Source organism: Myotis yumanensis, unplaced genomic scaffold (assembly GCF_028538775.1).
Source record: "Myotis yumanensis isolate MYYU_CA2020_CCGP unplaced genomic scaffold, mMyoYum1.0.hap1 SCAF_19, whole genome shotgun sequence".
NCBI lineage: Eukaryota > Metazoa > Chordata > Mammalia > Chiroptera > Vespertilionidae > Myotis > Myotis yumanensis.
Genome location: NW_027223770.1, coordinates 12,608,300 through 12,624,678, shown reverse-complemented (window position 1 = coordinate 12,624,678; position 16,379 = coordinate 12,608,300). Strand labels below are relative to the sequence as shown.

The 16,379-nt window shown below is 56.5% G+C and overlaps 3 protein-coding genes across 3 annotated transcripts; 2 read left to right on the top strand and 1 right to left on the bottom strand.

Moving 5' to 3' along the window:
- Window positions 1-241: 241 nt before the first annotated feature.
- Window positions 242-2,225, bottom strand: YDJC (YdjC chitooligosaccharide deacetylase homolog). The gene is made up of 5 exons (XM_070399343.1): window positions 2,035-2,225; window positions 1,790-1,949; window positions 1,483-1,582; window positions 1,200-1,377; window positions 242-1,041 (listed from the first exon to the last, which is right to left on the bottom strand). Exons 1-5 carry the CDS (start codon window positions 2,196-2,198, stop codon window positions 687-689), a joined length of 957 nt encoding a protein of 318 aa, XP_070255444.1. The 5' UTR covers window positions 2,199-2,225; the 3' UTR covers window positions 242-686.
- A 3,065-nt stretch (window positions 2,226-5,290) lies between these two features.
- On the top strand, window positions 5,291-13,736 carry CCDC116 (coiled-coil domain containing 116). Its single transcript, XM_070400150.1, has 5 exons — window positions 5,291-5,773; window positions 6,603-7,166; window positions 7,281-7,820; window positions 8,973-9,623; window positions 13,638-13,736. The coding sequence occupies exons 1-5, from the start codon at window positions 5,585-5,587 to the stop codon at window positions 13,734-13,736; spliced, it is 2,043 nt and encodes a 680-aa protein (XP_070256251.1). The 5' UTR covers window positions 5,291-5,584.
- A 268-nt stretch (window positions 13,737-14,004) lies between these two features.
- SDF2L1 (stromal cell derived factor 2 like 1) lies at window positions 14,005-16,068 on the top strand. The gene is made up of 3 exons (XM_070399262.1): window positions 14,005-14,219; window positions 14,569-14,765; window positions 15,663-16,068. The coding sequence occupies exons 1-3, from the start codon at window positions 14,033-14,035 to the stop codon at window positions 15,942-15,944; spliced, it is 666 nt and encodes a 221-aa protein (XP_070255363.1). The 5' UTR covers window positions 14,005-14,032; the 3' UTR covers window positions 15,945-16,068.
- Window positions 16,069-16,379: the final 311 nt, after the last annotated feature.

Sequence of the window (16,379 nt, the reverse complement as noted above, 5' to 3'; positions counted from 1 at the left end):
AGCTGCCTGCTGAATGCCCCCCACTGGGGATCGAGCCCACACCGGGGCATGTGCCCTGACCTGGAGTAGAATTGTGACTCCTGGTTCATAGTTTGATGCTCAACCACTGAGCTACACTGGCAGGTGACTTCTTTTTCAATAAAAATTGAGATTATAATATACCTCCTAAAAAGTATCCAAGTGAGACATTCTTCTCCTCTCACGCCTCCCAAAAGAAAACAAAAGCTAAGCATGAACAAAATGAGAGTGAAACTTGTTTTATATGTCTTTTCTGGAATAGTGACCGGGTTTGGACGCTGGGAGTTGCTTTTGCCTGCCCCTGTGTCTAACAGTTTTCTGGGCACAGTTTATAAACCATTCAAATTTTACAAGACACATTATTTTATTAATATAGTGATCTCTCCTCACTACACCTAAACAAAGACGATGCTTACGTAGAAATGTGAAGAGCAGAAAATGTTTGGCAGGCCCCATGCCGAGATATCACAGGCTGACCCACCTGCAGCCAAAAGGGCTTGCCAAAGCTCTGGCTGTCACACTGAAGCATGAGGATCTGGGCAAAGAGGTGGCATCATTCTGCCCAGGGAAGTCACAAGACCCCCTCTAGGGTTGGTTTGTGGGCTGTGCCAAAGCACAACCCTTGCCACGTCCCTGAGCACTAAGGCGTTAGTCCTTGGCTGTCAGGGTCATGGTTGGGAGGACTCCAGGAAGGTTGCTAGAGTGGCTTCACCAGGTCTCTTGGACTCTAGGTCATGGAGGGCACAGAGCTGCACGCCATCCTGGGCCAGCCGGGCCTGCAGCGTTGGCTCTGTGAGGACACGCAGCTCATGCAGCCGTTCCCAAGAGCAGGAAAAGGCGTCAGGGCCCTCACCGCAGCCTCCAGCGGGAGGCACACTGGGGTAGCCTGGGTGGGCCATCAGCTCCGCTGTCAGGGAGTGACCTGTGGGTGTACCTTCCAGGGCCCGAGCCAGTGCTCCTGACACACGATGAGCAGACATGTGCCGGCCACAGGTGCTCAGACCCACGAAGGCATCCGTCCACCTGTGGATACCCAGACATCAGAGCACAGACGAGCAGGACAGTGATGGGCAGGGCTAGGCCAAGGGCAGATGAGAAAGGAAGGTACTCAGCTAGCCAGCTGGACCCACTGGGACCTGAGCCAAGTAGGGAACAGGGCACAGCGGTTTGGGGGTCCTCACCTTAGGCCACTGCGGGAGAAGGGGCCCACAGCAGCCCGGGCATCGCGCTCCACTGCACACGCGAAGGCGCGCGCAGGGGCCTCCAGCCAAGTACAGTCGCCCAATCCTCGCTCCAGCGGCAGACGCGTGAAGCGCACCCCATGGGCCTGCAGCGCCTCTGCGAACACCTGGCACACGCCTGCGGGCGGGCGGGCGGGGCGCTGTCAGGGAGGAGCACCTCTCCCCACCTGTGAGCACCTTTCACCGCACCTGAGCACACTGCCCCCTGCCTGGCACCACCAACCTGGGAGCACGTGCACATGCTGGTGCCCGTCCACGTGGGTGGGTTTCCTGCCCAGTAATTCCTGGAAGCGACTCAGCTGGGCCTCCAGCTCTTCCCGCACCTGGAAGGAGAGGTCTATGGCACCTTAAACGCCCGGGAGCAGCTACCCACCCTCCACCCCCCACCCCCGTGCCTCCGGGTGACTGCTCCAGAGTTGGAACCAGGGAAGCATCCAGAGCCCGCTCCCGTTCCCGCCCCTGATGGCGTCATGGTACCCTCTGGGAGGAGCCTCGGGGGGTGTCCTCCTCCTGCAGCCGCACTTCCGCACCTGGGACAAAGCTACATCTTTGGCTGCCACCGCCTCCCGGAATCCCATCTTGCCCAGGAAGAAGCCTTCGGGGCTGAGCAGCGACGAGGCGCCGTGGCGGGCCGGGCCCACGGGGCGGCCCTCGGACAGGTTGGCGTGCAGTCCCGTGGGGATTCGGTGCCTGAGGGTGGAACGCGAGCCGGAGCACAGGCGGCCACCGAGCGGCGCCGCCCAAATCCCATTCTGACTCGGGGGTCACTCCTCACCTGCGGGCCAGTTCCGCCGCGCTCTCCGCCGTCGCGCCGTTGACCAGCAGGGACACGCTGGTCACAGCTCCGGCCAGGAAGGCCTCCACGATGCCCTCATCCCGCCGCGGGCAGTACCCAAAGTCGTCCGCAGTCACCACCAGCCGCACGCGCGGCCAAGCCATCCCTCAGCCAGAGCGCGCGGCTGGGGACCTGATGGGAGTGAACTGGCCAGTCCAGGCTCCGCCCCGAAACGCAGCCCCAGGCCCCTCCCCGACGCCCACACCCGGACGCGTCCCCACTTCGCCTTTGTTCTTGCCACCTAGTGGTCCCGCCGTGGCCCTGCAACGACCTCCCGCCTCCCGCTGGGCTCCAAACCAAGCAGCAACTGCAAAAATAACATTTAATAGGAAACACGCACAAGAGAAAGCCTGAAGAAAGAAATCTCTTCCCCTTCCCCGAGATTACCACTGTCAATTTTCTGGGTACAGCGTCCTTCCAGTATTTTCGCTAAGCAAATAGACACACCTAATTCCTCTTCTCTCCTTCCCCAAGTTTTGAGAAATAATGACCACATCAATGTTATCTCATTTTTGTAATGTTTCATTTTTTTAAAAAATGTTTTTATTGATTTCAGAGAGAGGAAAGAGAGATGGAAACATCAATGATGAGAATCATCGACCAGCAGCCTCCTGCTTGCCTCCTACTTGGGGATCGAGCCCGCAACCCAGGCATCCGCCCTGACCGGAAGTGGAACGGGGCCCTCCAGGTTCATAGGTCGAGGCTCAACCACTGAGCCACACCCGTCAGGTTGTATGTTTCATTTTTCATAGTGACTATGAACTTTTCCATGTTTTTATTAGCTCTTTATGTGTTTTCTTTTTTTAAAATTTATTTTATGTGTCTTCTTTTTCAAACTGCCTGTCTTTTACTGATTTTTTTTTTAAGGAGTGGCTTTTGTGTGTGTGTGTGATTTGTAAAAGCTCTAAACAATAAAATGAAAGAAAACATGTAATACCAATGGCTTCATTTGAGGAAGCATTAGCCCCTACTTCTGTCTCTTGAGCTCTGTGCCAGACTAATTTTTACATTCACAGCCTCCTTTTTTTCTTTTTTTAAAAATATATTTTATTGATTTTTCACAGAGGGGAAGGGAGAGGGATAGAGAGTCAGAAACATCAATGAGAGAGAAACATCGATCAGCTACCTCCTGCACACACACACCGCCCCCCCACTGGGGATGTACCCACAACCAAGGTACCTGCCCTTGACCGGAATCGAACCCGGGACCCTTCAGTCTGCAGGCCAACGCTCTATCCACCGAGCCAAACTGGCTACGGCTCCTTTTTTCCTTTGTGGTTCAGAGACGCTTTCCTTACCCATGACTGTACAAATAGTCACATGGTTGACAACCAGGGTTTTCATTATGATGTCTTGATTTTCCCAATGGAAGTGCAGCATTTGTGTTCCGCCTATGACATTGATAATGTCATTTCCCTTTACCAATCTGTTTTATAGATGAAGAAACTGAGGTTCAGAGAAGGTTAATTTCTTCCCAAAGTGACCCTGCCAGGAGTAGTGGAGCTGGGACTACCTCTGGAGCTCTGAGCCTGCATCTGCATATGCTCTGGTCCTTTAGGCCCTGGCTGCCCCTAGTTCAGGAGCTGAGAGGAAAGAGCTGAGCTAGAGAATAACAAATGATACCAATTTCTGTGAGGGCACAGTACGAAGTGGAGGCCTCAAAGAGCTCACTGAGCTCTTGGCATAAGGACTGACTGTTGCGTTCAAACATGATTATTAAATCATCAGACCTCACCCTAGCCAGTGTTGCTCAGTTGGTTGAGTATTTTCCTGAGCACAGAGAGGTCCCAGTTTGATTCCAGTCTTGGCACATGCCCGAGTTGTGGGTTCAATCCTCAGTAGGGGGCATTCAGAAGGCAGCCAATTGATGTTTCTCTCTCCACCTCCCTGTAAAGTCAATAAAAACATACTTTATTTTTTTTTAAAAAATCATCAGACCTCAATCAACCAGCATTTTCCACTAGGAAACTGATCCTGGAAAGGCCAAAGGTCTTTGAGTGTCTAAAGACTGGAAGAAGGAAATTGAAATTCACTGAGCATCTATACTAATACTATGAGTGGAACTAGAAATATTAGAGATTAGGGGTGAGCACCTCAATCCCTAACTCCAAGGAGTGCCGCCTGGTAAAGTGTGGCAGAATCTGGAATGGGGTTTGCCATCATTCTGTTGGAGAAGGAAGGGTGAGCCTTTTGGGAAGGCTTCTCTGAGAGGTGACACCTGGGAAGGGGGCTGCATGAGGAGGAGTTTATCAGGCAGAGGGGGAGAGGAGGTAAAGATATATGGGGATCTTATGGGGTGTCGGGTGTGTTGTATGAAAATGTAATCTCCAGCCCTAACCAGTTTGGCTCAGTGGATAGAGCGTCCGCCTGCGGAGTGAAAGGTCCCAGGTTCGATTCCGGACAAGGGCATGTACCTTGGTTGCGGGCCCATCCCCAGTAGGAGGTGTGCAGGAGGCAGCTGATCGATGTTTCTAACTCTCTATCTCTCTCCCTTCCTCTCTGTAAAAAATCAATAAAATATATATTTTTAAAAAAGAAAATGTAATCTCCATATTCCCTGCGGAAGGACATTCAATTCCCTTTATAAAAGGGGAGCAGAGATCATAGCGGTTGAGTCCACAGGCAGGAAACGACAGAGCTGGGAATGGAAGCTAGACCTGTGACTTAGAGCAGGGACTCTCCTCTGCGCTCAGGGAGACTGCAGACGGAAGAGGGCTCCAGACGGACCTTGGGGTTGTTCACAATGGGCGAGGGGAGGACACTGGAAAGAAGAGCCGGAGGCCCAGGGCGACGCAGGGACCCGATTGGAGCCGAAGAATGTGCTTGTGTCACTAGAGACTTTGACTTTGCCCCTTAGGCTCGCTTCCCTCGGGGCGGATAAAGGAGTGAGGATCAGAGTGGGGATCAGAGCCGCTCACTCCTGGCTGGCTCCCTGGCTCCCTGGCTCCCTGGCCCCCTGGCTCCCTGGCTCCCTGGCTCCCTGGCTCCCTGGCTCCGAATGCCGGAGTGACAGAACTGTATGAATTAGGGGAGGGGCCATCGTGGGCCCCGCCCACAACCTTTGTGTCGGGGGAACTGGAGAAAGAGCGCCTGTTGAGAGCCAATCAAGATGCCGCATGTAAATGACCCCGAGGGGCGTTCTCCGAGCGACTCCAGAGCAGTGTCGCTGCCCCGCAGCGGGCGCAGATCGCACTGCCTGGCGCCATGCGAGGCGCCAACTTTGGTGAGTCGGGAGTTCGGCCACGGACAGACGCCCAGGCGCCCGGGGTCTGGGAGGGGCGAGGATTGGAGACGGTCAGAGTCAGGATGAGGACGTCCTCGGGGACCCCAACCCCAACGGTTCCGGACACGGATGTGTATGCGGACGCCCAGGGGTCCCCGAGGAACCGCAGGGCCAGACCCCTGAGGGCCTTGGGGTGGCGGGAGCGAGGGACCTGTGGACCCGGGGCCACTGACGCAGTGTCCTGCAGAGGGACGGAGACTCGAACCTATGGAAGCCTGGGGAGAAACTCACGCCTTCTCCCCGCCCAATGCGGAGAGGCAGCCGCGGCCGCACGGCAAAATGGAAGAGAGAGGACGGCTGGCAGCCGACCGGTGCACCCACATCATGAACACCTGCCGCCACCACTCCGGATACCTGGCGGACGATGAGGCCGGCCACATCACGTACCGGGCCCGGGTAGGTGTGCCCGGGAAGGCCTGACTCTGAGGCCCGGCCCCATAGGTCCCTCGCCAGCCCCAGTGCCCCAGATCACAACACCCCTTCCTCATTTCCACTGGGCTGACCCCCTGCTGGGCCCTACTCACCCTCAATTGCTTTTTCTTTTTAAAAATATATCAGCACATAGGTGTTTTAAAACACGTTTTTATTGATTTCAGAGTGGAAGGGAGAGGGAGAGAAAGATGGAAACATCAATGATGAGAGAGAATCATTGATCGGCTGCCTCCTGCAAGCCCCCTACTGGGGATGAGCCCACAAGCAGGCATGTGCCCTGGAGGGGAATCAAACCCTGACCTCCTGGTTCGTAGGTCGTGGCTTAATCACTGAGCCACGCTGGCCAGGCACCCTGACCTTCATCCCACGTCCCCCTGACTTCCAGTGGCCTGGGAGGAGCTCAGTAGACTGGGGCCCAGAGTGGGATCATGGGGTCTATTCAAGGCTTAGGACTCAAGTTGCAGAAGTAGCGGTGGGGTGTGCAGGGCTCAGGACCACAGGTGGTCTGTACAGCCCAGCAGTGGAGCAGGACAGACAGATGAGGAACCCAAGTGGGTGTCAGAGGGGTTTTGTGATCACCCACTCACTCCCTGTGGGAGGGCAGAGGTGGGCTTTCAGATCCCCTTGTGCCCATAGTCATACAGCCTGAAGGTGGCAGAACCAGGGCCTAAACCCAGGGCTCTAAGCACAGTTCCTTCCGCTGCCCACCCAGTGCCTGGTGCTTTAGAAGGACCCCCGGGACCCCTCTTGCTCTGGGGCATTCCTGATCACTGTGACATGCCTTTCTGCTCAGGTGCAGCTGCCTAAGAAGCCACCGTTCCTGAAAGTGGAGCAGTCCTCCAATCTGGGCCACGTGCCACACCCACCGTCGATGTATGGCCCCTCCGGCAGCTCAGGGCTTCGCAGCCACCGTGGGAGCACGAGGGACCCTCGGCCCTTTGGCAGTTTCCTGGATTTCCTTGTGGAGGGCCAGGTGCTAGAGAGCCTGCAGAGGGTGGTGGAGGAAGCAACTGAGCGCATGGCTACCATGAAGACAGAGACTGGGGCGCCGCTGGTGGATGTGCAGGACCCAGTGGAGATGCCGAGGGGTGGGCGACGTGTGCGTGCCCGGCCCAGCCTCAATACCGTGCACCGGCACCATGTCCAGCCCAGCCTCTGCATCGGGCACCCCAACAACTACCCATCCTGCTCCAGCTCCATGTCTGACTCACATAGCAACGCCACAGTCGGCTATCCGGGTTCCTATGGCAGGGACAGCGACCTGGGCTACCGCAGCCTAGGTCCACTGCCACCCATAAGGGACAAACTGCTGCAGGAGAAGAGCCTCAAACGGCTCCTGCGGCTGGAGAACAGAGGGGTAAGATGTGGGGCCATGGCCTGGGGTGGGGAGGATGGAGCCCAGCCCAGAGCTCAGGGTCAAGCCTGGCTTGGCTGTTCCTGGACACCTCTGAGAATCCCCCTCTCTCTTCAGAAACGCCTGCCCTGCTCCCAGGGGGATGCCCTGCTGTGGGACTCACTGGGCTCAAGCTTGGGCACACCGGAAGCATCAGAGCTGGGGATTGGCGAGAGGGAGCTGAAATTCCTCAAGAGAGAGTTCAACAAGGAGATCAAGTCCTTGCTGAGCCAGTCGGAGGCCTTCAACCTGCCCGGCTACTCTTCGTTCCGTGAGCCCCATCGGACCCTGGACCTCCTGGCCAAGCACCACCTCTTCCCTGCCCTGCAGAGCGTGGTCAACCAGGCTGTGGACAAGCTCAGTGGTGCCCTCCGGCAGAACGGCTGCCCTCTCTTCCCATCCGAATGGGAGCCCATCACAGACCCCAATCTAGAAATCACACCAGGCTCCAAACTGGCCACACCCAACCCAGAGGAGACCACTGATGATCTCCCCTCCACCGCAGCCTCCAGCTCCAAGATGACTGGAAGAAAAAACAAGCCCAGAACACGGGACAAGTCCAAGGAAGGTGGTTCCACCATGTCTAATGCCCAAGGAGCCACCAGATTTAGGCTCCAGGTGATACCCACGGAAGAGCCCAAGGTCCCCTCGCCCCACACCTGGCAGGAAGCACCTGACCAGTACCCCAAAGAACAGAGATCACCCCTCTTTTCTTCTGGGCCTCTGAGCTCCAGCCAAAGGGCCCAGCCCTGGCGGAGCCTACACATCACCCTGCCTGCCCCCGGGATCAAGGTGGAAGTGCCCAAGCAGACCCACCTGACCCAGGCCCCAATTCCGCAGACCTTCCACCACCTCCCTGCATTCGTACCACTCTCCTCCTCAGTAAGAAAGCTCACCCCAACACTCGCTTCACTGTATTCTGATGTGACTACCTCTAGGGCAAAGCTGGAAAGTTTAGGGGCGAACTTGCAGGGGAAAGGCCCTGTCAGCCACCATTCCTAAAAGCCGCTGTCACTGGCAGGCGCCCATGGTTCAGGTCTCTCGCCCTGTACAGTGGAAACCACCTGTACAGTGGAAACCTGATGGGGACTAGGAACCCTGGTCTAAATACTGCCGGGTGTTATGAAAGATGAATAAAGGCTATTTTTAATTCTGGGTATTTTTTTAACATTTGCATGTGAAATTGGAGACCGTCCCATGTGGAGAGGGTGCTGTCCCTTGTGGACAGCAGCCTGAGCCTAGAGTGGGGCTCTGCATCCTAGGTCTACTACCCTCTGGCCCTGCTGCCTGGGCCAGGGCTCCCGTGTATCTGCCCGGATGACAGGGAGTTGACCAGGAAGGGTGTGGAGAAGATGTAGGTGGCTTCATCCTGGTGGGTCTCCAGCACAGGCCCAGACCCTCTCTCTCCCATCAAGGCCCGGGCACACCTTCCTCCTCTGAACCCTGGCCTGGGCAAGAATCTGCTGGAACCTGGATTGTCCAGGCTCCAGTTTGGCTGACAATGTGACTACGGTCACCTGTCTTGTCCTGTAGCCTGACCAGTGTGGCCAGTGTGATGAGAGTGTGATACGTGTGAGGGTTGGCCGACATGCAGGACCTGTGCTGAGCTGTTGAGCGGGAAGCAGAGCAGATGTGTTGAGGCCATACCCTTAGTGTGACAGGCCTGGTGTCCATGTGGGTGACGTGTAGGGTACTGTGGGTGTGAGGGACATCCCAGGACAGCAAGAGTGGCATGACATGTCTCCCTTTCCCTCCCTGGCTGCCGCACAGAGCCCCCATTACAACAGGAAGAAGACGACACTGCCCTCCATCTCCTCCAAGTCCATATCCTACATCTCCAACCCCTGGTCTGAGGAGCTTATCAACGACATGACGGAGCAGGCTGTCTCCTTGCTTGTTTGCAAGTACAAGTTTGAGAGGAACCTCACCAAGCAGCTGGGCCTCATCTCCTTCCCCATCACTGAGACACTCGTGGACCTCTTGCTGGGCTTCAAGAAAGTGAAAGGCTCCAACATCTGCCTGTCCTCGGAGGTCAACTGGAACGACCTGCTGCGCATGGTGGAGGAGGCGCAGTGGGCCCGGCATGTGTCCCTGGAGGCCTCCCAGCATGACGCCTCCCAGCACACTGCCTCCCTCCCAGGCAGCATAGACACCCCCTCCATATTGTCTATGCAGGCCACTGTCCTGGATCAGGTGGCCAAGGAGCCAGACCCCCAGGTACCCACCCTTCAGGAGAAAGGTACAGCTGAGGAGCACAAGCCCACGAACCAGTTGGAGCCCAAGCCCTCCGCATCCCAGAGCACTGGCACGGGCTTCAAGCAGCCTGAGCAAGTAGTGGACATGGGGGAGAGACAGAATAGGGAGGGGGAGGGGGAGGAGGAGGAAGAGGGGGAGGAGGAGGAGGAGGAGGCGGAGGCGGAGGCGGAGGAAGAGGGGGAGGAGGAGGAAGAGTGGGAGGAGGAAGAAGAGGGGGAGGGGGAGGAGGAGGAAGAAGAAGAAGAGGGGGATGGGGAGGAGGATGAAGAGGGGGAGGGGGAGGAGGATGAAGAGGAGGAGGGGGAAGAGGAGGAGGACGACTATAACATTTTGGAGAGATGAGACCCAGAGCACCCCTGAGTGTAGACAGAGATCAGCCATTCCTCAGACGGCCCTGGAGATTGCCCGAGGCTCCCTAAGCTGAATCAAGTTCTGGGTTCCCTACTCTCTCTCCTGCTCTAGGGAAATGTTGTCCACCCAGCTGGCCCCTGTCCCGAGCAGAGATCAGAACAGGCTAAATGGCCACAAGACGCTCTGCTCAGCCTCTCAAGAGATCCTACAGGGATAATAAAGCTTCTGTTGATGGAGCAGTGTTCTTGTCTGGAGATTTCAGCCTCCCTTTCATGCACTTGCTCACCTGTCCCTGGATAGCACATCCCAGCGGGCCAGGCCTGGCCGCCGCTGGCTTTCAGGACAGCTGGCAGTGCTCTGACCCCTGTGACCTCACATGCTCTGTTGAACACAAATCGCTGTTCATGGCTTTTCTGTACTCCAGTCAGCATGGTCCCGGCTCTTCGGGCCTCTAGGGTTCATGGTCCCCTTCCATCACAGCCTCTTGTGCATCATGGCTTCTGCCTCCAGAGGCAGCTCCTCTGCCAAAACACTTCCCCCCTCCCTTTGGCATGTCACACATATTCCTACTGAGGAGTCACCCTTTCCTGCTGCTGCTCTCACAGCCACCTGTTTTCCTAATTTGTATTTCCTACCTCCACCTTCTGAATCTGGAGGTTCTATGCCAAGCCACATGGTGCTGCGGCTTGGTCAAGCTGTGGATTGGCTGCCCCAGGTTGGCCACTTGACTCTCCTTATTTCAGTGGTGCTGGACAGGCTGACTGTCTCCAGAAGGGGCCGTGGGCATGGCAGGTCTCGTCTCCAAGGTTCTCCGGGGGCTTCTGGCCTTCCTGTGCCACCTGTGCAGCGCCCTCCTTCCCTCTGCCTTCTCAGGGCAGTCTGTCCGCTCCCCTGTTCAGGCATCTTTGCCCAGGGACCAGCTCCACCTCTCCCCTCACCACCCTTTTCCACTGAGAGAGCACGCGAAGATGCTTCACACTGCCTCAGCACCCAGGGGCAGAGGCCAGGCCTGCGCAACCCAGCCTGGACATGCTCAGTGGCCCCCGGGGAAGGACCGCTGGAGCCAGGCAGGGAGGACCTTCCGCACAACACCCACACCCTACGCCTCAGGAGGACTTGCTACACTGCGAGTCAGAGGGATCAGAGCGCTAAGGTGGGGGGGTGGGGCGTCAGGGACCCACTTTACCACAGAGCTCTTTTGGTAAGGATCTTTCAGGGAACATGCTCAGCCCATAAGACCCATTCCCTGAGGCCACCCACTGCCACCACCACCTAGTGTGGAGCCACGATAGCTGTTTTCCTGCACTTGGCCACAGTGCTGGGACCTATTGGCACAACTCTAGCCAAGCGAGGCCACTCAGGTTCTTTCCTAGAGGTTCTGGTGCAGTTTGCACTGACGGCTGAAGGCAAGCGTGGATGGTGAAGAGCAGCCATCTTCCACCCCTTGCCAGAGAGGGCAAGAAACGCTGATGCCGTAACCGGTTTGGCTCAGTGGATAGAGCGTCAGCCTGCGGACTGAAGGGTCCCGGGTTCGATTCCGGTCAAGGGCATGTACCTTGGTTGCGGGCACATCCCCAGTGGGAGGTGTGCAGGAGGCAGCTGATCGATGTTTCTCTCTCTCATCGATGTTTCTAGCTCTCTATCCCTCTCCCTTCCTCTCTGTAAAAAACCAATAAAATATATTTAAAAAAGAAAAGAAAAGAAACGCTGATGGCAGGAGGGAGCCAAGAAGGGGAGCCCCAGGATTCTGAGAGCGAGCAGCTGTTGATACCCGTCAACTTCCCAGGTCCCACTGCCGAGTCCTTAAGGGAGAATTGAACATATCCCCTCCCCAGCCTCAGAAGTATGTGCCCAGGGACTGTCCTGGGATGGGAGCAGGCCCTTCCCTTTGGAAACTACTGGCACATGCTACTAGAGACACCTGACCTTAGCTCCTGTTCCAGGTGTCTTGCTGTGTGAGAAACCACTCTGAGACTTAAGTGGCTCCAAACCATTTGTCATGATCCTGGATTTTATTTTATTTTATGTTTTTTATCCTTATTCAAGGATATGTGGTGGTGGTGGGGTTGGGGTGTGTGTGTGTGTGTGTGTGTGTGTGTCATTTATTCTTAATATTTTTATTGATTTCAGAGAGGAAGGGAGAGGGAGAGATGGAAACATCAATGATGAGAGAGAATTACTGATTGGCTGCCTCCTGCACACTGGGTATCGAGCCTGCAACCCAGGCATGTGCCCTGACCTGGAATGGAACTATGACCACCTGGTTCATAGGTCAACGCTCAGCCACTGAGCCAACATGATGAGGCTGTGTGTGTGTTTTTTAAAAAATTTATTGGGGGCGGGGGGAAGGAGAGAGAGAAACATCTATGTGAGAAAAAAACATCAATTGGTTGTCTCCCATACTCACTCTGGCCAGGGATTGAGCTCACAACCTAGGCATATGCCCTAACCAGGAATGGAACCCGCAACCTTTGGTGTACAGGATGATGCTCCAACCAACTGAGACACCTGGCCAGCGCTATTTATTTTATAATCCACTTCTAGAGTAGGGTATTTATTATAAACTTGCTCAGTAGAAGAATAAGAGTCTGTTTTGTTTATGAGATTGCAAAACACTCAAGAAGCTTGACTATTCAGACATGTATTGAACCCAGAGCCCACACAATACCAAAGAAATGGTGTTTTTAAAAAATATATTTTATTGATTTTTTACAGAGAGGAAGGGAGAGGGTTAGAGAGTTAGAAACATCAACGAGAGAGGAATATCGATCAGCTGCCTCCTGCACACCCCCTACTGGGGATGTGCCCGCAACCAAGGTACATGCCCTTGGCCAGAATCGAACCTGGGACCCTTCAGTCCACAGGCCGACGCTCTATCCACTGAGCCAAACAGGTTAGGGCCCCCTAAAATGATATTTAATCTAACTTGGGGTTTGATTCACTAGTAAGTCTAGAAATACAGTCTATTGTAGTCACAGACACCCACAAATATGCCATCGGGGAATGAAAAATCGTGTATTTTGAGGGCTGTGTTATTGGGACCATGACCTTCATTCCAGGGACCCCAAAGTTGCTTGTACTAACTCAGGAGAGGTCACCCGATTCCCAGAGAGAAACAGGAAGAGAACAAAAAGAATGAACACTTCCCTTTCTGACAATGGTCCCTTTCTGCAGGTGCCTGGCATGATCTGATATATAAGGCACAGTCACTTTCCTGTGTAGAGAATGTCTTGGAGGGGCCAGGGTAGCAGAAGCAGGGAAATCAGTTAGGATGGGGTGGTAGATATCTAGAGGGAAGCTGGGGTGACTTGGATTAGGGTGGTGATGAGGGATGCAGGAGAGTTGCCTCGCAATCTGTTTTGGAGTCAGTGTTGGATTAGATGTGAGTGCAGCAGAGAGAGGAATCAGAGATGAATCCCAAGTTTTGGCCTTGAGCAATTGGAGACTGTTGTAAGTTTCCCACCCTTGAAGACCCATGCATGTCAGGAACCTGGAACACACAGTCGCCTAGGCTTGGTTGCTACAGTCACTTTCTAACGGGGCGCTGGTTCCCTAAGAGCTTTAGGGCTTTCCGGTGAGAACATGCCATTACACCAAGCACCACAGCTCCCTGCTGCCCTCTGCTGCCTGGTGGCAATAGTGTCAGGGAAGGAGTCGGTGAGAGGCGTGTGGATTCAGAAACCCCAGGGTCCAGGGACTTAGGTGACCCAATGTCAGAGAGGGGAGAGGACCGAGTGACTGGGGGAGTATTGATCCAAGGGTCCGGGAGCTGAAGGGCCAGGCGATTCATTATCTGACATCTGTCGACTTTGTGACCACAACATTCAGTGGTCGAGCAACCTCAAGACCCTGCAGCTTCGGATCCAGGGGCTGAGAACAGAGGCCATGATTGCGGGCTCGGGGATCCAGGATGAAGAAGCTTCATGACCGGGTTCAGAGGCTGCTGTTGGACCCTCCCCCGGCAGCTCTCCCACCGCTGGGAGCCGCACCAGCCTCCCTTGGCTGCTCATTGGTGGGGCGTCGGAAGCGTGGACCAATCAGAACCCTCCTCGTGTCTCCAGCTCCCTCCTCTGGAAAGCTGGCCGCGACGAGCCAATGGTAGGGCCGGCGGAGCGCCGTGCGGATCCGCGATTGGCTGCCTCGGGGGCTCGGTCCCAGCCGGATTGGCCGGCTGCGGAGACGGAAGCGGCTCGGGCCGGAGCTGGCGGAGCCCGGCCGGGGCGATGTGGAGCGCGGGACGCGGCCGCGCTGCGGGTGCGGCGCTGCTGGGGCTGCTGCTGGCGCTCTCGGTGCCGGGCAGCGGCGCCGCCAAGACCGGCGCGGGGGTCGTGACCTGCGGGTCGGTGCTGAAGCTGTTCAACACGCAGCACAGGGTGCGGCTGCACTCGCACGACGTCAAATACGGATCCGGTGCGCGGGGCCTAGGACTGGGCATCGCTCGGGGGCGGGGCGGGGCGGGGGCTGGGAGTTTGAAGGCTGAGTGATGGTGGGGGTCTCCGGCCAAGGGTCTGGAGGTGTCCTGGCTGGAGTTATTGGGGGGACCGAGGAGGACAAGGACCGGCGGTTGGAGGGGGTCGTCGCTAGGTTGGGGGCGAAGAGGATGGTCTGGGAGTTCTTCCGGGGACCAGAGGGGAAGCTAGGGGGGAGCCGTTAGGGTATCGGATGGAGGCGGTCCTGGAAAGTTTATGGCGTTCGGGCTGAGGGTCGCGGGTTCCGGGACTGACGGCGACCCCGTGGTGGGGTGGGGTGTCGCCCCCAGGCAGCGGCCAACAGTCGGTGACCGGCGTGGAGGCGTCGGACGACGCCAATAGCTACTGGCGGATCCGCAGCGGCTCGGAGGGCGGATGCCCTCGCGGATCCCCGGTGCGTTGCGGGCAGGCGGTGAGGCTGACACACGTGCTCACCGGCAAGAACCTGCACACGCACCACTTCCCGTCGCCGCTGTCCAATAACCAGGTGAGCCCCTCCCCCCGGCCCCAGACTCCTGGGGGTGGGGGAGTGAGGGGCCGGGGACAGAGCCTACGCTTCGTCTCACCTTCTCTGAGCCTCAGCTTCCCCTGGGAAATGGCAATTTAAATTCAGAAATGTTTACCGAGCGCCCCCTCTCGGGGACACACGGGACTCCTCCGAGGTCCTGCTCAGCCCAGCGGAAGGATGGACAAGGAAGCGTGTGATCTGAACCTGCTGGTAGCTCCACTTCTGGGGGGCGAGTTGGACCCTGGAGGGGATCCACGTGGCCTTTGGGGTGGGGAACCCGAAAGGGAGGAGGAGCTCTCAGGCTTGGTCTGGAAGGATGAGCAGGAGTCCTCCAGGCCACGGAGAGGAGCAGAGCATCTTTCCAGGCCCCGGGAAGAACTTGTGCATGGAGTTCACTGGAACTGGGTAGGGGGGAGGTTAGGGAGGAAGTGGGGGTGGAACAGAGCGTGCTTGGGGCGGGGAGGGGGGCTTGTTAGAGGAAAAAATACGAGCTAAGTAGAGACCTTGACTGTCAGCCTGAAGGATCGGACTTTATGTTGAGTTAGAGGGGTTAGGATGGAGGTGGGGGGGACATAGAGGAGGAGAGGGAGGCCTTGGCTCTGTGGGAGACAGTGGTCACCACCCAGACAGCTGGGGTGGGGTGAGCATGTGTTTGAAGAACCTGTGTTGTGAAGGCCCTACTGGGTATTGGGGCTGGGGGTTGTGTTGTCCCATTTTGCAGCTGTGGAAATTGAGGCTCAGAGGGACAGGGAAGAACCTGAGGCCCAGTGCCCTAGGTATGAGTGCTGCTGCCAGGCGAGTGACCACAGGGGACTGACTCAGTGTGCCCTCTGTGGTGACTACTGTCCTCCCCACCCCCACCCCCTGAACCCATAGGAGGTGAGCGCCTTTGGGGAAGACGGTGAGGGTGACGACCTTGACCTGTGGATTGTGCGCTGCTCAGGGAAGCACTGGGAGCGGGAGGCCGCCGTGCGCTTCCAGCACGTGGGCACCTCTGTGTTCCTGTCCGTCACCGGCGAGCAGTACGGGAGCCCCATCCGTGGGCAGCATGAGGTGCACGGCATGCCCAGTGCCAACACACACAATACGTGGAAGGCCATGGAGGGCATCTTCATCAAGCCCAGCGTGGATCCCTCTGCAGGTCATGATGAACTCTGAGTGCCGTGGATGGGTGGGTGGAGGGTGGCAGGGTTGAGGCGTCTGTAGGGCCACTCTTGGTGAAGACTTTGGGTTTGTAGGGGTTCTTAAGTGCCTTTGTTAATTAAAGAATGTTGGTCTGTGATTGTTTGGAGTGAGCCTGGGTGTGACCAGGAGGTCCCAGCTCTTTCTGGCCCAGTTCACCATCTCTTCCTCAGCACAAAACTGCTCTCTCCCACACAGCTGAACAACTGAACCTGTCCAAACCCTTCTGGTGCCTTTCCATGCATTCCAGTACTGCTCTGCCACCCTTAGACTGTCTGATGGCAAGTGACCCTCCAACCCCTGAGCTTCACGAACCTTCCTGTTAAGAGCTGTGGCCAGGGCCTCAGCAGCATAAGTGGAAGCCCCACTCTTTTCAGCAGGGGTGAGATACAAGCTCTCCAGACCCCTCCT

What these genes read in the sequence shown, in the direction of transcription:
- YDJC (XM_070399343.1), bottom strand. Translation starts at nt 2,198, where the DNA reads ATGGCTTGGCCGCGCGTGCGGCTGGTGGTGACTGCGGACGACTTTGGG. An exon ending in GCGGCGGAACTGGCCCGCAG is followed by an intron (nt 1,950 to 2,034) that starts GTGAGGAGTGAC and finishes TTCCACCCTCAG; the next exon opens with GCACCGAATCCCCACGGGAC. An exon ending in AAGATGTAGCTTTGTCCCAG is followed by an intron (nt 1,583 to 1,789) that starts GTGCGGAAGTGC and finishes CTCTCCTTCCAG; the next exon opens with GTGCGGGAAGAGCTGGAGGC.
- CCDC116 (XM_070400150.1), top strand. Translation starts at nt 5,585, where the DNA reads ATGGAAGCCTGGGGAGAAACTCACGCCTTCTCCCCGCCCAATGCGGAG. An exon ending in TGCGGCTGGAGAACAGAGGG is followed by an intron (nt 7,167 to 7,280) that starts GTAAGATGTGGG and finishes CTCTCTCTTCAG; the next exon opens with AAACGCCTGCCCTGCTCCCA. An exon ending in AGGAGGAGGCGGAGGCGGAG is followed by an intron (nt 9,624 to 13,637) that starts GCGGAGGAAGAG and finishes CACAACATTCAG; the next exon opens with TGGTCGAGCAACCTCAAGAC.
- SDF2L1 (XM_070399262.1), top strand. Translation starts at nt 14,033, where the DNA reads ATGTGGAGCGCGGGACGCGGCCGCGCTGCGGGTGCGGCGCTGCTGGGG. An exon ending in CGACGTCAAATACGGATCCG is followed by an intron (nt 14,220 to 14,568) that starts GTGCGCGGGGCC and finishes TGTCGCCCCCAG; the next exon opens with GCAGCGGCCAACAGTCGGTG. An exon ending in CGCCGCTGTCCAATAACCAG is followed by an intron (nt 14,766 to 15,662) that starts GTGAGCCCCTCC and finishes CTGAACCCATAG; the next exon opens with GAGGTGAGCGCCTTTGGGGA.